The sequence below is a fragment of the Stegostoma tigrinum genome, chromosome 6, assembly GCF_030684315.1.
Source record: "Stegostoma tigrinum isolate sSteTig4 chromosome 6, sSteTig4.hap1, whole genome shotgun sequence".
NCBI classification, from domain to species: domain Eukaryota; kingdom Metazoa; phylum Chordata; class Chondrichthyes; order Orectolobiformes; family Stegostomatidae; genus Stegostoma; species Stegostoma tigrinum.
Window position 1 is genome coordinate 113733515 of NC_081359.1, and position 18727 is coordinate 113752241.

At 48.9% G+C, this 18727-nt stretch overlaps 1 protein-coding gene across 1 annotated transcript in view; it reads right to left on the reverse strand.

Moving 5' to 3' along the window:
* LOC125453602 (dynein heavy chain domain-containing protein 1) overlaps nt 1-18727 on the reverse strand; it is a 198284-nt gene that overhangs the window by 101867 nt on the left and 77690 nt on the right. The window contains exons 20-21 of the mRNA XM_059646974.1: nt 13691-16973; nt 11196-11334 (exon numbers count right to left, since the gene is read on the reverse strand). Of these exons, the coding sequence (XP_059502957.1) occupies nt 11196-11334; nt 13691-16973 (3422 nt within the window). The remainder of the gene's footprint in view (nt 1-11195; nt 11335-13690; nt 16974-18727) is intronic.

The following is an 18727-nucleotide window of genomic DNA, read 5'->3' on the forward strand; positions in this document are numbered from 1 at the left end:
GGGGTGCATTATTAATCAGGTTCAGGATCTATTTATTTTTCACATACTGACCAAAATTAAAAAGCCAAGGGTTTGTCTCAAAGAAAAGGCAACAAATTAAAGGCTAATTGTTGTTCCTGATTATAGCCAGAACAGAAGGAAGAACCAGTATAAGTTGGAAATTAAAATACTGGCTTGAATTTGTTTTATAGCTTCATGTGGAACTCTAACTCAAGCTAGTATAATTCATGCTTATTTCATTCACTCATGGGATGTCGGTGTTGCTGTCTGGACCATTCCTAGTTACCCTTCAGAAGGTGGTGGTGAGCTGCCGTCTGGAGTCACTATAGGTTGTGTGCTGCATGGTAGGTCCACAATGCCCTTAGGGAGGGACTTGGAGGATTTTGACACAGCAATATTTTCCCAAGACAGGATGGTGAGTGACCTGGAGGGAACTTGTAGGGGGTTGGTGTTCCCATGTATCTGCTGCCCTTGTCCTTCTAGATGGAAGTGGTTATGAATTTGAAATGTCCAGTCTGAGGATCTTTGGTGAATTTCTGCAGTGCATCTTGTAGATAGTACACACTGCTGCTACTGAGTGTCGCTGGTGGAGGAGTGGATATTTATGGAAGTGGCCAATCAAATAGGCCGCATTGTCCCTGATGCTGTAAAACTAGGGAGGATGGCCTAGTGGCATTATTGCTGGACTGTTAATCCAGAGACCCATGTAATAGCTTGGGAACCTGAGTTCAAATCCCAGGATGGGAGATGATGGAATTTGAATTCAATAAAAAAAAAACGAATCGAATAATGGCTGTGAATCTATTGTCAATTGTTGGGAAAAACCCGTCTGGCTCATGTCCTTTAGGGAAGAAAACTGCTTTCCTTACTTGGCCTGGTCTTCATCTGAGTCCAGACGTGTAGTAGTATGGTTGACTCTTTACTGTCCTTGGGGCAATTATGGATGGGCAAAAAATGCTGGTCCAGACAGCAATGCCCTCATCTTGTGAATAAAAGCTAAAAAGCTACTTCAGTGTTGATGTAGCGGCACCCATCCACCCAAGTGGGTACAATCACACTATAATCAATGTAACATTGTAACCTTTAGTTTGGGTTGGAGGGTATTGAGAGACAGGAGAGGAAGGTGAGGAGATAAGGATTGAGGGACACAGGGACAGTATGGGGTTTGAGGAATATGAGGAGAGGGTGGGTGGGTAGGTATTGAGGGATGGGGAGGATGGGTAAATTTTCACTGTTACAATAATAAGTAAGGCGCCGGATTAAAAAAGAAAGACTAGGATTAAAGGGATGACCTTTTACAGCCGAGACGAGGTGAAATTTCTTCAGCCAGAGGGTGGTGAATCTGTGAAATTCATTTCTGTTCAAAGCTAAGCCTTTGAGTGTCTTTAAGGTTCAGAGAAAGAAAGACAGATTCTTGATTTTAGTAAGGGGATCAGGACTATGGGGTGAAGGTCGGAGAATGGGAAACATGTCAGCCATGTCTGAAAGGTGGAAGAGACTCGATGGGCTGAATTGCCTAGTTCTGCTCCTTTACCTTGTAGACCTACAGTGAAGAAGACAGGATCAAAATGCATGGTCAATTTTTCTGCTGTTTCTTTGTTGCCTGTTGTAACTTTGTAATTTCAGATCACGTGACCTATTTGTCTTTGCTCATTTTTTCTCTTCACATATTTATCAACGTCTTTACAGTCAATTTTTATATTCCTGTGAGTTTGCTCACATACTCTATTTGTCCCCTCTTAATCAAACTTGTTATCCTCTTTTGCTGAATTCTAAACTGCTCCCAGTCATCTAATGCTATACCTAATTTTTCTTTCTGACCCTTGGCTAAGCCACATTTTCTGTTTTATTTGTGCATGATACATTAATGAAGAATTGCTGCTATTCAGCCATACATTCCTTCAATATTAGCCATTTCCTATCCATTGCTGACCGTTTTAGTAAGGTTCCCCAATACATCCAGTACATCATTGGGGCGGCACAGTGGCTCAGTGGTTAGCACTGCAGCCTCACAGCGCCAGGGGTCGGGTTCGATTCCCACTTCGGGCAATTGTCTGTGTGGAGTTTGCACATTCTCCGCATGTCTGTGCGGGTTTCCTCCGGGTGCTTCGGTTTCCTCCCACAGTCCAAAGATATGCAGGTTAGATGGATTGGCCATGCTAAATTGCCCATAATGTTCAGGGGTATGTGGGTTATAGGGGGATGGGTCTGGGTGGGATGCTCCAAGGGGCGGTGTGGACTTGTTGGGCCAAAGGGCCTGTTTCCACACTGTAGGGAATCTAATCGTGGCCTTGTTGTTCTTCCTCAGGACCCTACTTCTTCACTTTTTATTTTAATGAATGTTCTATCATTTTATGGTCACTTTTCTCTGATGGAATTAATCCTTTTGAAAGAAGGAACAAGACAAGGGATTACTCAGTGAATGCCGGAACACTAGGAAGCTTAGATGAGCAGAGGGATCTTGGGGTGCTTGTCCACAGAACTGTAAGGTGGCAGAACAGGTTAATAAAGTAGTTAAGAAGGCTTATAGACACTTGCCTTGAGCATTTGTGGCACAGATTATAAAAGCAGGGAATTTCTGTTGGAGCTGTACAGAATTTTGGTTTGGCCACAACTGGAGCACTATGTGCAGTTCTGGTCCCCACACTACAGGAAGGAGAAGATTTATCAGAATGTACCCAGGGAAGGCGCAGTTTAGGGATGAAAAGAGCTGGATAAGCTGAGGTTGTTTTCTTTAGAACAGAGAGAGAAGGCTGGGGGGTAACCTAATAGAGGTGTATAAGATTATGAGAGCCATGGGCAGCACGGATAGAAAGGAACTGCTCCTCTTAGTCATAGGGTCAATGAGAATGAGGCATCATTTTAATGTGAAAGGCAAGAAGTTTAAGAGGGGAGTTGAGGGTGCTAAGGTCCTGGAATGCACTGCCTGGGAGAGCATTTGAGGTGAGAAACATCACAACCTTTAAAAGGTGCTTGGATGAGTACTTCAAGTGTCATAACATTCAAAGCTATGACCTACTGCAGAAAAGCGGGACCAGTGTAGATTCGGAGATAATGGGAAGTACAGATGCTGGAGAATCCGAGATAACAAAGTGTGGAGCTGGATGAACACAGCAGGCCAAGCAGCATCTTAGGAGCACAAAAGCTGATGTTTCAAGCCTAAACCCTTCATCAGACAAACAAGGAGTAGAACTGAAAGCATGGATAATTTTAATCCATATATATATATATGACAAGACAAATTACTGTGGAGGAGGATTTCCTGGAGTCTAAGCATGATGGCTTTTTAGACCAATATATTGAGGAACCAAATAGAGAGCAGGCTATCCTAGGTTGTGCAATGGGAAAAAAAATCACTGAATCATACAGTATAGAAGAAGTCCTTTGGCCCATTGAGTATATACTGTCAAAGCACACCAAATCTACACTGGGATAACAAAGTGTGGAGCTGGATGAACACAGCAGGCCAAGCAGCATCTTAGGAGCACAAAAGCTGATATTTCGAGCCTAGACCCTTCATCAGAAAAACAGACTGAAGGGCCTGTTCTGTGCTGTACTGTTCTATGTTCTATATTCTCTTATACCCCTGATGACCTATCAATTTTGTCAATACCATCAGATTTAAATTTAATTGGGCTTTAGATTCCAGGGCCTGATTTCAACTAATGGGCTAAATTCAAATGCATTTTGTCTTGGTAAAAATGCTACTTTGCCTGTTAACATTTGATTCAATGTTTGAATTTCAAGAGCTGTGTGCATCTGCTTTTGCCCGAAGACATTTTTAATCTCCAAAAATACATCCCTTAAATGGACCACACACTCCTCCCCCCTATCATTTTACAAACAAATTCTAATCTACCTTCCAATCTACAAGTACTATACTGACTTCATAACAATTGTTGGTACTGTTATATACCATGAACATTTGCTGTTTGATGTGGTAAGTCTTCTTAGGGCCTGGGATGAGGGTGAGGTGGGAGATATAGGGGCAGGTGTAGCACTTCCTGCGGTTGCAGGGAAAAGTGACGAGGTAGTGGGGCTGGAGGGGAGTGTGGAGCAGACAAGGGAATCATGGAGAGAGTGGTCCCTCCGGAAGCCAGACAAAGGTGGGGTTGGAAAAGTGTCTTTGGTACTGGGGTCGGATTGTAGATGATGGAAGTGTCAGAGGATGATGCATTGGATCTGGAGGTTGGTGGGGTGGTACATGTGGACACGGGGGATTGTTTTGGTTCCAACCGGAACTCCATCAACAAACACATTGATTTGGAGCCAATCTACCATCCCCTGAGAAAAAGAACAGGAAATGACATCACCAACGCAGGAAATGACATCACCAACCCAAGGAAACCTAAACAGATAAATAGAAAGCGGGACATAACACCAGCGCTTTGTCGGAGGCTCATTGATGATGTTACCTAGAATGGTGACGAAACATCTGGGAACAAACCTTCAAGCTCAGTGAACCAGCTTACATCTGGAACAAAATAAAGGCCCACTCCTCTTGTGGACTGAGAGAAGGAGAGCACGACTGTGTTGGAGGTGAAAGGAGGACGTCGGGTTGGCTGTGCACCCTTGCAACCAGTGGATCTTAATGCTGGCTTCGGCCTAATGCTGGTTCAGGAGAGCAGCCAAACTGCAACGATGGCTGCGGCAAGTGCTCGTGCCCCAGGTTGGGGGTCCAGAACACCATCCGTGTTTCCGTAAAGAAGGTGGATGAAGGTGCACCTGTGGACCGCGCCTTCTTCGTGAAGAGGGTCCTGTTAGACTGTTGTGGGTTTGCTGCTGCGGACATTTACTGCCTGCAGGATTTCCCCGGAGGAGGTTTTTACGATGTGACCTTCAGGAGTGCCAAGCTTTGCGAGCGCTTCCTGGAGGTTTTCAAGGAGAAAGGAGTTGAGGGCCCCCTCTCTGTATTGACCGCTGTCCCGCTGTTTGTGATGTCAGCGCAGAGGAGCCGTATGGTGACTGTACACATGTACAACCCGCATGTGCCAGCAGTTGATGTCCTGAGCTTCCTTGGAAGGTACGTGAAGGTGGAAGGGGACCTAACTGACATCATGGACCCCTTTGGCATCTGGACCAGTAAGAGGCAGGTCAAGGTGACGCTGAGGATGGGCGCGGACGGGAATGTCGTACACCCACCATCCAGCATCGCGATCGGTGGGAGCAAGGGCTACCTGACCTATGCAGGGCAACCTAAAGTCTGCCATGCCTGTGGTAGGTCAGGTCACGTGGCGGCCGACTGCAAAGCCACCATCTGCAGGAACTGCAGGGAGGAAGGACACCTTGCAAAGGATTGCCCACAAGAGAAAAGCCGCAACCTTTGCGGGGAAACGGGCCACCTCTATAGGGCATGCCCGCAGCGGGGGACCACCTACGCCCAGGTCGCCGGCAGGGGCAATGCGGGGCCAGCCCCCCCGGAGGAGAGGAAGGCACCAGGACCCAGCAAGGACCCCACTAATGTGCAGGAGGGCCAGGTCGTGCAGGAGGGCCCAGCCCTGCAGCATGGGCCCGAGGCCAGCAAAGCGCCCCTGCAGGCTCTGCTCCCCCCTGACAACCCGGAGTCGATGGAGGCGGCGACAGGCGACCCAGGGGAGTGGACGACGGTCCGGAAAGCGAGGAGGAAGGTGCGTCGACGGGCCCAGGAACCGCAACCATCAGGCGGGAAGAGGCAGCTACAGGGGGGCTATAAGAGCTCCTCTGATGAGGGGGATTTGGAGAGGGCCCGCCCGAAGCAGACGTTAAAGATCTCGAGGGAGAAGGAAAACCGCACCCCGCTTCCAGGTGACGGGAGGCGTCCTGAGACTCCCTCCGACACCCAGTCAAGTGCCGCTGGGGCACTGGAGGGCCCCCCGGAACTTCCAGGCGGGAAGAAGGAAACAGCACGTCCCCAGCCTGACCCAGAGCCGGACCCTCCTGCCTCCGCACTCCTGACGGGGGGATGCCACCCGGAAGGCAGCACGGACAGTTTCCTGAGCCCGGAGAGCGTCCAACAGTTAGTCCAGGCAATGGGCATGAAGGGACAGATGGAGGGGCTGGACCTTGGACTTGGGGAGGGTACTGAGGTCACTGCCCACAATGGGGGTACGAGTTGCGAGCATTAATGTGCGCAGTGTCAAGTCCATCGCAAGATGTGTGTCCACGTTGGCCTACCTGACCACCAGCAGGGCGTACCTCCTGTTTCTGCAGGAGTGCGGGATACCGCTCCTCAGCAGGTACGGGAAATGGTCCGGCTCTGGACCTGTGGGCCTTCGATCTGGTCGGGGGGTAACGACTGTCGCTCCTCGGGCCTGGCTATTCTGCTGCGGGGGCGCGACTTCGCCATCTCTCAAGTTCAGGAGGTGGTGGGGGGGGGCGCCTCCTGGTGGCTGACGTCACCTACAGGAACGCTCCCCTGAGGCTGATCAACGTGTACACCCCAGCGGTACGGAGTGAGCGGTTGGCCGTCCTGCAGCGGCTTCCACCCCTGCTGGCTACGTCCAGGCCGGTCATCCTAGGCGGAGACTTCAACTGCATCATCGATGCAGATGGAAGATCCGGCGTGGGGACAGCGGGTGGGGGGAGTCAACTGGACGTCACGTCCAGATTCCTGATGGGCACGGTGAAGGACGCCAAGCTGCTTGACGTCTTCGGCACCCCTGCAGACGGAGCGCAGCGGAGGTACACCTGGTCGCGGCCAGACGGGTCTATCCTGTTTGTGTCACGGGCGTTCTTGGTCAGGTCCACTGGTGTCGAGCCGGTGTTCTTCTCTGACCACTGCCTCCTGCTGGCCCACTGTCACTTATAGGACGACCAGCCGGCTGGCAAGGGGACGTGGAAGCTCAACACGACTCTGTTGACCCCAGAGAATGTCGAGAGCTTAAGAGGGAGTACGCCGGTTGGAGAACCGTGAAACCCCTCTTTGAGTCTCCGGGCGACTGGTGGGAGATGGTGAAGGAGAGCATCAAGAGGTTCTTTGTCCTCAAGGGTGTTCAGAAGGCAAGAGAGAGGCGGGGAAAGCTGTCGCGACTCCAGAAAAGGGTGCACAACCTGCTCCTTCTGCAGTTGATGGGCGTCGATGTCACGGAGGACCTCTGCGAGGTGAGGGGCCAGCAAGCCTCGCTCTTCGCCGCGGAGGCCTCCAGGATAATCTTCCGGTCCAGGGTCCGCTCCATGGAGCAGGACGAGACGTGCTCGCGTTTCTTCTTTCAGAAGGTGCACAAAGAGAGCTCTGTGCTTAGCCGGCTGAAGGAGGACGACGACTCAGTGGCGTCGTCTCGGCCCGACATTTTGAGATTCAGCAGATCCTTCTACACCGGACTGTACAACACGAAGCCCACGGACAGCAGGGCCTCCGAGTCGTTCCTGTCGTCTACCACGGAGGTCTTAGACGACGGCACGAGGAAGTGGCTGGACCGGCCGATATCCCTGGACGAGCTGACCAGAGCCCTCAAGTCCTTGGAGAGGAATAGGACTCCCGGAAGCGATGGCTTACCGGTCGAGCTGTATTCCGCTCTGTGGGACCTGGTCAGCCAGGACCTGCTGGAGGTGTACGATAGTGCGCTTCGGGCAGGGGATATGTGCAAGTCCATGAGGAAGGGCATCATCACCCTTATTTACAAGAGGAAGGGGGAGAGGAAAGAAATTAAGAATTGGCGTCCCATTTCACTATTGAACGTGGACTATAAAATCCTGGCCAAGGTCATAGCCAACCGGGTCAGGTCTGTCCTGGAGTCGGTGATTCACCCTGACCAAACCTGTGCTGTGCCACGCAGGAAGATCGCTGAGAGCCTCGCGCTCATCAGCGATACGATCGCCTACGTACAGGACAGGCGGGTGGACACCTGCCTCGTCAGCCTGGACCAGGAGAAGGCCTTCGACAGGGTCTCTCATGCTTACATGAGGGACGTCCTCTCCAAATTGGGGTTCGGGGAGGGCATCCACAATTGGATCTGGCTGCTCTACGCCAACATCGTTAGTGCAGTCTCGATCAACAGGTGGGAATCGGACAGTTTTCCCATCATTCTGGAGTCAGGCAGGGCTGCCTGCTCTCTCCTGCCTTGTTCGTGTGCTGTGTCGAGCCCTTCGCCGCATCCATCAGGAAGGACGTGAGCCTGAAGGGCGTGACTATCCCAGGCAGCGGAGGCCTTCAGGTCAAGACCTCCCTGTACATGGACGATGTCGCCGTCTTCTGCACTGATCGTCGGTCGGTGAATAGACTATTGGACATCTGCGACCAGTTTGAACTGGCTTCGGGTGCCAAAGTCAATAGGGGTAAGAGCGAGGTCATGTTCTTCGGGAACTGGGACGACCGCTCCTTCATCCCCTTCACCGTCGGGACAGACTACCTGAAGGTGCTGGGTGTTTGGTTTGGTGGAGCTGGGGCATGCACTAAGACTTGGGAGGAGCGTATCACCAAACTGAAGCAGAAGCTGGGCAGATGGACGCTCCGGTCCCTCTCTGTCGCGGGCAAGAACCTAGTTGTCAGGTGCGAGGGGCTTTCAGTACTGTTGTATGTGGCGCAGGCCTGGCCTATTCCCTGGACCTGCGCTGCTGCAGTCACCCAGGCCATCTTCCACTTCATTTGGGGGTCAAGGATGGACCGGGTCCGCAGGGACACCATGTACAAAGACCTGGAAAATGGGGGAAAGGGCGTACCGACCGCCACCCTCGCCCTGACGGCTACCTTTGTGTGCGGCTGCATCAAGCTGTGCGTAGATCCTCAGTACACAAACACCAAGTGTCACTACTTACTGAGGTTCTACCTGTCCCCGGTGTTGCGAAGGATGGGCCTGGCCTCGTTGCTGTGGAACACTCCGAGTAGTTGGACCGTACCACCTGTCCTTCGTGGAGAAATTTTTGAAAGGAAACACCATTGACCACAAGGCCGTCAGGCAGTAGTCAGCACGTAGTATCCTTTGGACCCTTCGGGAAAAGGAGAGGGTGGATCCCGTCGTGTGGTTCCCCATGCAGACCGCCAAAGTCGTTTGGCAGAATGCCTCATCGCCAGAACTTTCAAACAAGCACAAGGACATTGCTTGGCTGGCGGTGAGAGGGACTCTGCCAGTGAGATCCTTTATGCATGCCCGGAATCTCTGCACCACTGCACGCTGCCCTCGAGGTGGCTGCGGGGGGGACGAGACTGTCGATCACCTCCTTCTGGAGTGTGCCTATGCGCAGGAGGTCTGGAGGGGGATGCAGTGGTATTTGTCGAGGTTCGTCCCGAGCAGCTCCGTGACGCGGGACTCTGTGCTCTACGGGCTGTTTCCGGGGACGCACACCGAGACCAACATCAACTGCGCCTGGAGGACCATCAATGTGGTGAAAGACGCTCTTTGGTCTGCCCGCAACTTGCTGGTCTGCCAGCTGAAAGAACTGACCCCGACCGAATGTTGCAGATTGGCGCACTCCAAGGTCCAGGACTACGTGCTGAGGGACGCGCTAAAGCTTGGGGCAGCCGCCGCCAAGGCGCGGTGGGGGAATACCACGGTATGAAACCCCTTGTCCAGAATAGAAAACAGAACCCTATCTGGTAACTGGACTCAGCTGGCGCCTTCCCCAACTGGTCAGGGGGCCAACGGGGACTGTGCGGGGTGACGACTGCCGGGGTGTTTGCTTTGTTTTTTTTTCCTTCTTTGTTTTTTTTCCTTTAGTTGGTGTATGTACCCCCTGGGTAACCCGGAGCGGCTTGCATGACTGGGTAGGTGTGTAAATATGTTTTATTTTTTGTACATCTTACGAATAAAGTATATTTTTTCAAATAAAAAAAGTGACGAAACGTCTGAAAACTAACCTTCCAGCGAGCAAACTCACATCCAGAACCTCAACCTGATCTACAAATTTAGTTTTATGGATTAATTTATAATCATCAGCCATTATCGCTAACTGTCTAACAGTTGCAATTCTTTGGTTTTCAACATGGGTTCTTATTATGGAAGGTCGTGCGTTTTTGAATTCTGCTAAAAGCTTCATACTTTTTTCAGTTTCAGTTTCTAATGCTCATGTCAACCTGTTAAAATTACTTTGCTTGACCGTTCTGAATTCAATATAGGTTTGCTAAGGCCGTTTCCTTTAATTCCAGAACCTTTGTCTGCGTGCTCCAGGTACTAACTCATATGTGGCCTCATTTGCAGCATCATAATCCTGAGAAAAGTCCTCTGACAGTGAAACAAACTTCTTGTACTTTATTCATCAATTTATACGAGCAAAGTCCATTGATGAGGTTGTAGACCTGCTCACCTAGCCAGTGTGTTTGATTACAGATGTTTCGTCACCCTTCTATGTAACACCATCAGTGTGTCTCCATTGCAGCGTTGGTGTTCTGTCCCGCTAGTTGTCTATTTGCCTCGGTTTGCTGGGGTGGTTGGCATTACTTCCAGCTCAGTTTTTCAGTGGTTTACATAATAAGTCCAGTTCAATGTGTTTGTTGATGGAGTTCTGTTTGGAGTGCTTGGCCTCCAGGATTTTCCTGGCATGTCTCTGTCATGCATTTATGGACATGTGGTCAATCTGCATTGTCAAATTGACAATAAGGACGAACGCCAACCAGCCACCAAGAGACACAACCGATTCTCACTCCTCTCAATACACACAGACAAAGGACACAAATTTGACTGAGACAACACATCCATTAAAGCATGAGCCCAACAGAGACATGCCAGGGAATTCCTGGAGGCCTGGCATTCCGAACAGAACTCCATTAACAAACACACTGAACTGGACCTGTTATACAAACCACTGAAAAACAGAACTGGAAGAAAAGCCACCAATCCCAGCAAACCGAGGCATATAAATAACAGACAGGACAGAACACCAACGCTGCAATGAAGGTGCACTGACGATGTTACCTAGCAGGGTGACGAAACGTCTGCAATCAAACACACCGGCTGGGCAAGCAGCTCTACAACCTCATCCACTACCCAAGCTACAAATGTTAGTTGTTCCTTTGGTTCATTTATTTGTATTGCTATTTTCTCAAAGGTCATAAAGAAAGGCCATTAGATATAGATCTTAGAACCAAAGAGATCAAAGAGTATGGGGAGAAGGCCGACACTGATCATATTGAATAGTGGAGCAGGCTCAAAGGGTCAAATAGCCTACCCCTACTACTGTTTTCAATGTTTCCCTTCAGGATCTTCCACATTTCAATAAGACCACCTATTATTCTCTTAAAGGAAGACGGAATGTTGATACGATTCCTAGGTTTGTTACTGTACCTTGAGTGCAGGTGTCCTCCGAAACCCCAGATGTAAGCCACAGCGAGGATGTTCTTGGCCAGTATGTAGTTCTTGGGCAGGATACTGTCATCAAGGCAGGCACGCTGATGTTGTGTTGTGACAGTGGTCTGCTCTGTACCTTCAATAGAAATGTCTATATTATTTGCAGCAATGTTGTGTCCACTGGACATGGGAAACTATGAAGAGATTCCCCTCAGATTCCAGAAATGACACCAGCATCCACCTCACACTGTTCTGAAGAAGAGTTACTGGGCTCAAAACGTTAACTCTGTTTTATCCTTCACAGATGCTGCCAGACCTGCTGAGCTTTTCCAGCAACTTTGCTTTTATTCCTGATTTACAGCATCCGCAGTTCTTTTTGTTTTTACCAGATTTCACCTGTTGGATAGGAGTCAGATTCAAACTGGCTTCACCTAACACTCGACCAGGGTGCTGAGAGAGACAGAGGGTGGTGGTGCTAAGCTGGTGAGAGGGAATGGGAGGCAGGATCAGGGTTTTTGGTGGGGTAAGAAACTTTCAGATGGTGGCGGTAGCTGGCAGTGATAAGGAGTTATATCAGGGTTCATTCTTCCACTGATTACAGGTGGGGCACTGGCAGCTGGTTGAAGGCTTTCACCACTGCACAAATGTAGACAGAAATTCTCAATCCATACTGCCTGAGCTGCAGTTTATATGTCATCCCAGAATTGAGCTTCACTCAGTACATAACCCTGTGCAATCAAACAGAAACACAGCATAAGACCGTAAGACCATAAGACATAGGAGTGGAAGTAAGGCCATTAGGCCCTTCGAGTCCACTCCGCCATTTAAATCATGGCTGATGGGCATTTCAACTCCACTTCCCTGCACTCTCCCCATAGCCCTTGATTCCTCATGAGATCAAGAATTTATCAATCTCTGCCTTGAAGACATCTAACGTCCCGACCTCCACTGCACTCCGTGGCAATGAATTCCACAAGCCCACCACTCTCTGGCTGAAGAAATGTCTCCTCAATTTCCATTTTAAATTTACACCCTCTAATTCTAAGGCTGTGCCCACGGGTCCTAGTCTCCCTGCCTAACGGAAACAACTTCCCAGCGCCCACCCTTTCTAAGCCATATATTATCCTGTAATTTCTATTAGATCTCCCGTCAACCTTCTAAACGCTAATGAATACAATCCCAGGTTCCTCAGCCATTCATCGTACATTAAACCTAGCATTCCAGGGATCACCCGTGTGAATCTCCGCTGGACACGCTCCAGCGCCAGTATGTCCTTCCTTTCCCTCCTGAAATATAGCATCCAGGTAGCTCTCCCCCTCCCAGATGTGCCGCAGTGTTTGAAGCTCAGATTCCAGATCTTCAACTCTGAGCCGGAGTTCTTCCAGCAACCAACACTTGCTGCAGATGGAAACAGACCCTTTGGTCTAACGCGTCCATGCTGACCATATTCCCAAACTAAACTAGTTCCACTTGCCTGCATTTGGCCCATATCCATCCAAAATTTTCCTATTCATATACCTGTCCAAATGTGTTTTAAATGTTGTAACTGTACCTGTGTCTACCACTTCCTCTGGAAGTCCATTCCACACATAAGCCACCCTCTGTGTAAAAACATTGCCCCTCATGTCCTTTTTGATCTTTCTCCTCTCATCTTAAAACATGCCCCCCTAATTTGGAACTCCCCCATCCAAGGGAAAAATCCCTTGCCATTCATCTTATCTATGCCCCTCTTGATTTTATAAGGTCTATAACCTCTATAAGGTCACCCCTCAACGTCCGACGCTCCAGTGAAAAAAGTCTCAGACTGTCCAGCCTCTCCTTATAACTCAAAACCTTCCACACCCAGCAGCATTCTGGTGAACTCTCTCCTGTAGGCAGGATGACCAGAACTGCACACAGTGCTCCAGAAGAGGCTTTACCAAGATCCTGTACAACATCAACGTGATGTCCCATCTTCTATACTCAAAAGTCTGAGCAATGAAGGCAAGCATGCTAACGCATTCTTAACCACCCTGTCCATGTAGGGAGAGTTCTACCTTGCATATAACCCCATGCTGTCCCTTCCCTGGGAGTGTTTGATGGGGACAGTGTAGAGAAGGTTTGCTGTGTATCTAACCTCATGCTGTCCCTGTGCTGGAAAAGGTTAATGGGGACATTTAGAAGGAGCTTTACTCTGTATCTAACCTCATACTGTCCCTGTCCTGGAAAAGGTTAATGGGGTCAGTTAGAAGGAGCTTTACTCTGTATCTAACCTCATACTGTCCCTGTCCTGGAAAAGGTTAATGGGGTCAGTTAGAAGGAGCTTTACTCTGTATCTAACCTCATACTGTCCCTGTCCTGGGAAAGGTTAATGGGGATGGTTAGAAGGATCTTTACTCTGTATTTAACCCTGTCCTGTATTGTCCCTTTGAGTGTTTGATTGTGTCCCTGGAAGGTGAGGTGTTCTGTTCACTGTTTTACAACACTCATCTTTGTTGGGTCATTGATCTTACCTGCTGAGTCCTCTTGCTGCTGGTCACGTAACAGGTGTTTATCAAGGAGAGCCTTAAGAATGTTTGTGAAGGTCACCACCTCTTGCAGGCCGTGTGCCACTCGGTTCTGTTGGATCATGCTGTAATCTGCTTGTTGGGTCAATGCAGGGATACAGTGCTGCTCCAAGAAAGCAAAAGTCTTTGGAATAAGATCCTGCCCAAGTCGTGAAAACAGCTCAACAATGTCACGAGGCACACTGTAGTTACTGTATATCTTCTCCAACATGTTGGCCAATACAGCTTCCCACATGTGACTTCCCTGACATTGGACCACGTTACACCAGGTCACTGCTGAAGGAGGGGCATTGCTGAGGTCCGTCACTTCAAGAATGAGGGAAGTTGATTCTATTAAGGGGATTTGGTCCCCATTGGCCAGGGTGAGGGATTGCTTGCGAGTTAACAAACTGCTGATGGGGCCCAGCCAATCTAAACACAGTTCACCATCCAACACAATCCACCTGAGAGGTTCTGGGCAGTGATAGACTTTCACCTGAGGTGACTGAAATTCCTTGACAAGTGCCCTGGCCTGGGACCAGCTTTTACCCTCACTCAACCACTTGGAGACAATCCCGTTCTTCCAGATCTGATGATCCATGGCTCCCAGGAGCTCCTCTGTGGATAGGCTGTTTGGAAAACAGACAGAGACTTGCACAGTTCTGTATGGGGGGTTAATACTTTCAGACTGATGTGCAGCCAACTTCGGCTCTTTTCTGGCCAAAAGATTCAACATCCTTGATAATGTTCTGTATGAGGTGGTCTTGCCACTGCCTGAACATCCAACCATGATCACTCCTTTGCTAACCTTTAGTGTTTGGTAAAGTACAAGGATGTTATTAACTGTTTGCTTGTTGACATAATGGTCTGTGTCCACCAGCTCCTGTTCAATTATGGACAGGAGATAGGAATCAGGCTCAGAATTATTAAATGGGATACAGGACTGTGGAAACAGGTCTGTCAGTAAACCCTTCAGACTGAGGAGGTTCTCCTGGTCTAACATAGCTGGAAACAGAGTTAAAATGAGTGCTTTCAGGATTGCATGTTCTTCAACCAAGAGAATCGATTTAAAAACAGGTGCTGATATATTTCCACTGAACTCTTCGGGCTCACTCGCTTTACTTGTTGAATTAGCAATTGGCTGCTGAGGTGCTAACAGACATGGTTCGACATTGTCTGCCTTCACCCTACCTCTGTCAGAGACTTCCTGTCCTCTCCTCCCCTTCTGCTCATCTTGGCCTTCAGAGGCTGGAGGATGGGGGTCTTTTGAAAGTCTTTTGGGCTGATTGCTAGTGGGTTCTGGCATCTTTGCCTGTAATGTTTGGTAAAGGACTTCTGCTGCAACGTCTATGACTTTTTCCATCAGTGGTAAGTAGCAGCAATCTGTAATGGAACCGGAATCCTTTATCATCTCGAAGATTGTAAGAACTTTTCCAGATAAATGAGGAGCCTTTAAAAAGCCAATGGAGATGAGTTTCACTTCAATGATCACCCTCACATCTGGCTCAATCACACTGACCGGCCTCAACAACAACCGAAGATTCTCGGGAATTGAAAGACTGGAATCAAATCTTTGAAGGGTTACAAAAGCACCATAATTCACCCTGGCTGGGATGATATTTCCTGCGAAGACAACACTTCCCAGGGTGGTTGGGTCAAACTGCCTCTGGCATTCAGAGCTCCAGGTATACCTGTAGCTGGTGTGCCTGTTCTCACTATCTGGTACCCTCACCAAATTGGTTTCAAACTCCTTCCTGTGAGGGCGAGTTCCACAGTCCATGTATGATCTGTCAGAAATATCTTTTGTGGTTAATTCCCTGTAGGAATTCTGAATGCTGCTCAAAAGCTGGCCCAGAACTGACAATGTTCCCATTGGCAGAACGTCAGTGTTCTCTAGCACCAGCCATGCACCCGATTGAATGGCACCACTCAGAATGCGGGTGATGAATGCCAAACTCATAGTCTTGCAGCACTGAAAGATGACCAGCTGACAGCCAAGCACCTGGGCCAAGTGTGAGGCAGTTGAGCTCTTGCCAGTGCCATAGGTCCCAACAAGAGCACATGGATTGAAGTTTTGAAGAGCAAGGATCATTGCCAGACACATTCTCTCAGTTACTGGATTCTGCACACACACAGTCTTTGGGCTGACATATTCATAGTCATAAAAGTAGTTATTGCCCAAGAGATTAATGTAACATCTTAGGCCAAACTTGGACTTGTCACTACCTGGCAATGAACGCCCAAAGTGAATGGCCAATGGTTTCAAGGATTCTCTTCTGGGGAAAATCCAATTAAAATCAAATTGATATTTAATGAATTTGTGCCACTCAAATGAAGCCTCAGATTGGATGTTTGAGGCAATAAGATTGTCAGCAATATCTCGGTGATTCATTGACTTGGAAATCAAACACTTCAACAAGAACAAAACACGTGGGTTGTCAGCCTCCTTATAGGAATGCTTGCAGAGCCCACGGACACTCATCACTAGTCGGTCGATCTTGGTACTGTAAAGAGTTTTGAACCACTCTTTGCTGATTGATCTCTTGAACAACACTTTCTTCATGTCACTGAGCCAACAGAAGTCTTCAGCAATCAGGATGCACTGCACTGGGAAACTACTGGCTAATTTTAAAATTGGCTTCATCAACTGTGCTGCCTTGTAGGCTTCTGATCTGCCCAAGGATTCCACCATGATCTTACTGTTGATTTCTCTTGCCAAAGCTGTCCTCTCTGCGACACAGTTGTCCAGGGAAAGGAACAGGTTTTGTTGAATCCGGAGCTCCAGGTTCCGTAACCAAGGGATGGCTTTAGGGTCGGCTTCCAGTGGTGGGGTTAGATTGACTCTTTCCTGTAGATCCCCATGAATTGCTAACACATTAACTCTAGGTGGGATTATCAGATTGGGACTGCTTATGACCTGATACTCAAGGTCCTGTATCCCCCTGAAACATTTTGTCACAAAAGGCAGCAGCTTACGGGGGTCAGAGCTCAGGGTCAGCAAATGCAACAAGTCATCATCACTCAGGAAGTATAACCGTGGGAATTCCTGCCGAGCAGATTCCAGGAGATGATTCATCTGGAGAATGATCTCTTCCATGGCCTCAATTCCGGTGCTGAAGATCATCCTGAGGGTCATCCCCTCGTACTTTTTAGTATCTTGGGAGAGGATGACAGATAGAACTGACGGGTTGCTGGATAGGGTTTGAATCACCCGGCGATACAATCCATCTATCACTTCAATCTTCTTCATCTAGGAGACAAACATGAGAGCTTGTGAAGCATTAATAATCCAGGACACAGACAGCACCTGTCCTGTCCACTCCTTGGCCCTCTCTCCTAACTGTGTCCTAACTTCCTGATCACCTTCTAGGCATAGCATTACCTCACTATAGGAACTGAGCACGGCAAGCTCCTTGTCCAGGGCACTGGTTTCTAACTCACAGGCCTTGTCAATCTGTTCCTGCTCAGATGCCCAGATGGAATAAAGATCTCTGGTTGAACAGTCAAAAGCAGTGAACCCAAGTAATGACAAAGCTCAGCTGTGCAGAGGTTGGCAGCATTTAAGGCCCAGTGGCGAAATAATAAGAATAAAGGACATGCAACTAAACAAGGACCAAAGAGAATGTTTCTCAGTCCCTGAGATACACAGGGCTTGTGGAGATGTTTCAGTTCAGGGCAGAAGGGGGTGAGAGGTGACACAATGAGGGAAGTGATGAGAGAGGAAGGGAGTGAGTACTTGGTTGTGGGAGGGGCCTGAGGAGAGGGGGAGGGGGTATGGGTGAGAAGAAGAAGAGGCAGGAGGGCAGAGTGAAGAGAGAGGGAGGAAGGAGACAGGAGTGAGGAGAGGGGGAGGGGTGAGTGAGAAAAGGAGAGGTGGAGGAAGGAGAGTGAAACAGAGGTGGGAACTGATGGATGGAAAGGAACAAAGTGGACCTGGGTTCCCCTCTCCACTCTGCCCAGGGGCATGCCATCTAACCTGGACAGTCAATGTGTCTCTAAAGTTAGACTATCAGGTACGTCCTGAGAAGAGGGGTGTGGGTGGGTAGGTTTATTCTTCACACCCAGACATAGAGGGTTAGTCACTCTGTGCTGCAGTCCCCGGCTCCAACATGCCATGGGGCATGTTGTGTAGTGGTAATGTCACTGGCGTGGTAAATCAGAATCCGGGCCTGGGATGTGGGTTCAAATCTCATCATGGCAGATGGTAACATTTAAATTCAATAACATCTAGAATTAAAAGCTGGTCTAATGGGACTAACCAAACTGCTACTGCTTGTTGTAAAATCCCATCTGTTTCACCAATATCCCTACCTGGTCTGGTTTACATGTGGCTCTTTATTGCCCTTCAGACAGGGGATCAGTTAGCCCAGTTGGCTGGACAGCTTGTTTGCAATGCAGAGAGACAGGTTCATTTCCCTCACTGGCTGAGGTTACCGTCAAGGTCCCACCTTCTCAATCTCTACCCTTACACAAGGCATGTTGACTCTCTGGTTAAACCACCATCAATCTTCTTTTTCTCTCTCTCTACGGTCAGAGAGCAGCTTTTATGGTCTGGTACGATCCATGACACTCCAGGAAATTAGTGATGCGGAATAAATGCTGTCAATGACATGTTCCATATGAATTACAAAAAAACCTACTTCTTTCTTTGATGAGGATGCAGTGGCACAGCCTCAGTGCTGGGAATGGAGTGAGTTGTAGGCTGTTTCAAACAGGTAACTCATCACCTGTACAAAAGTGAAATATTGTGGATGCTGGAAAAAAACAGAGGAGAGTGAAGAGAGGGAGAGGAGAGGAAGAGGGATGGATAAGGCAGAATGATAAGAGGGAAGGAAGGTGAGAGAAACAGAGGTGGGGGCTGGGGGATGGACAGCCTGGGTCTAGGCTCCCACTTGAATTTGCACAGCAACATGCCATCCAGCCTGGGCAGTGTGAATCTATGACTATGAGTGATAATGGGAACTGCAGATGCTGGAGAATCCGAGATAACAAAGTGTGGAGCTG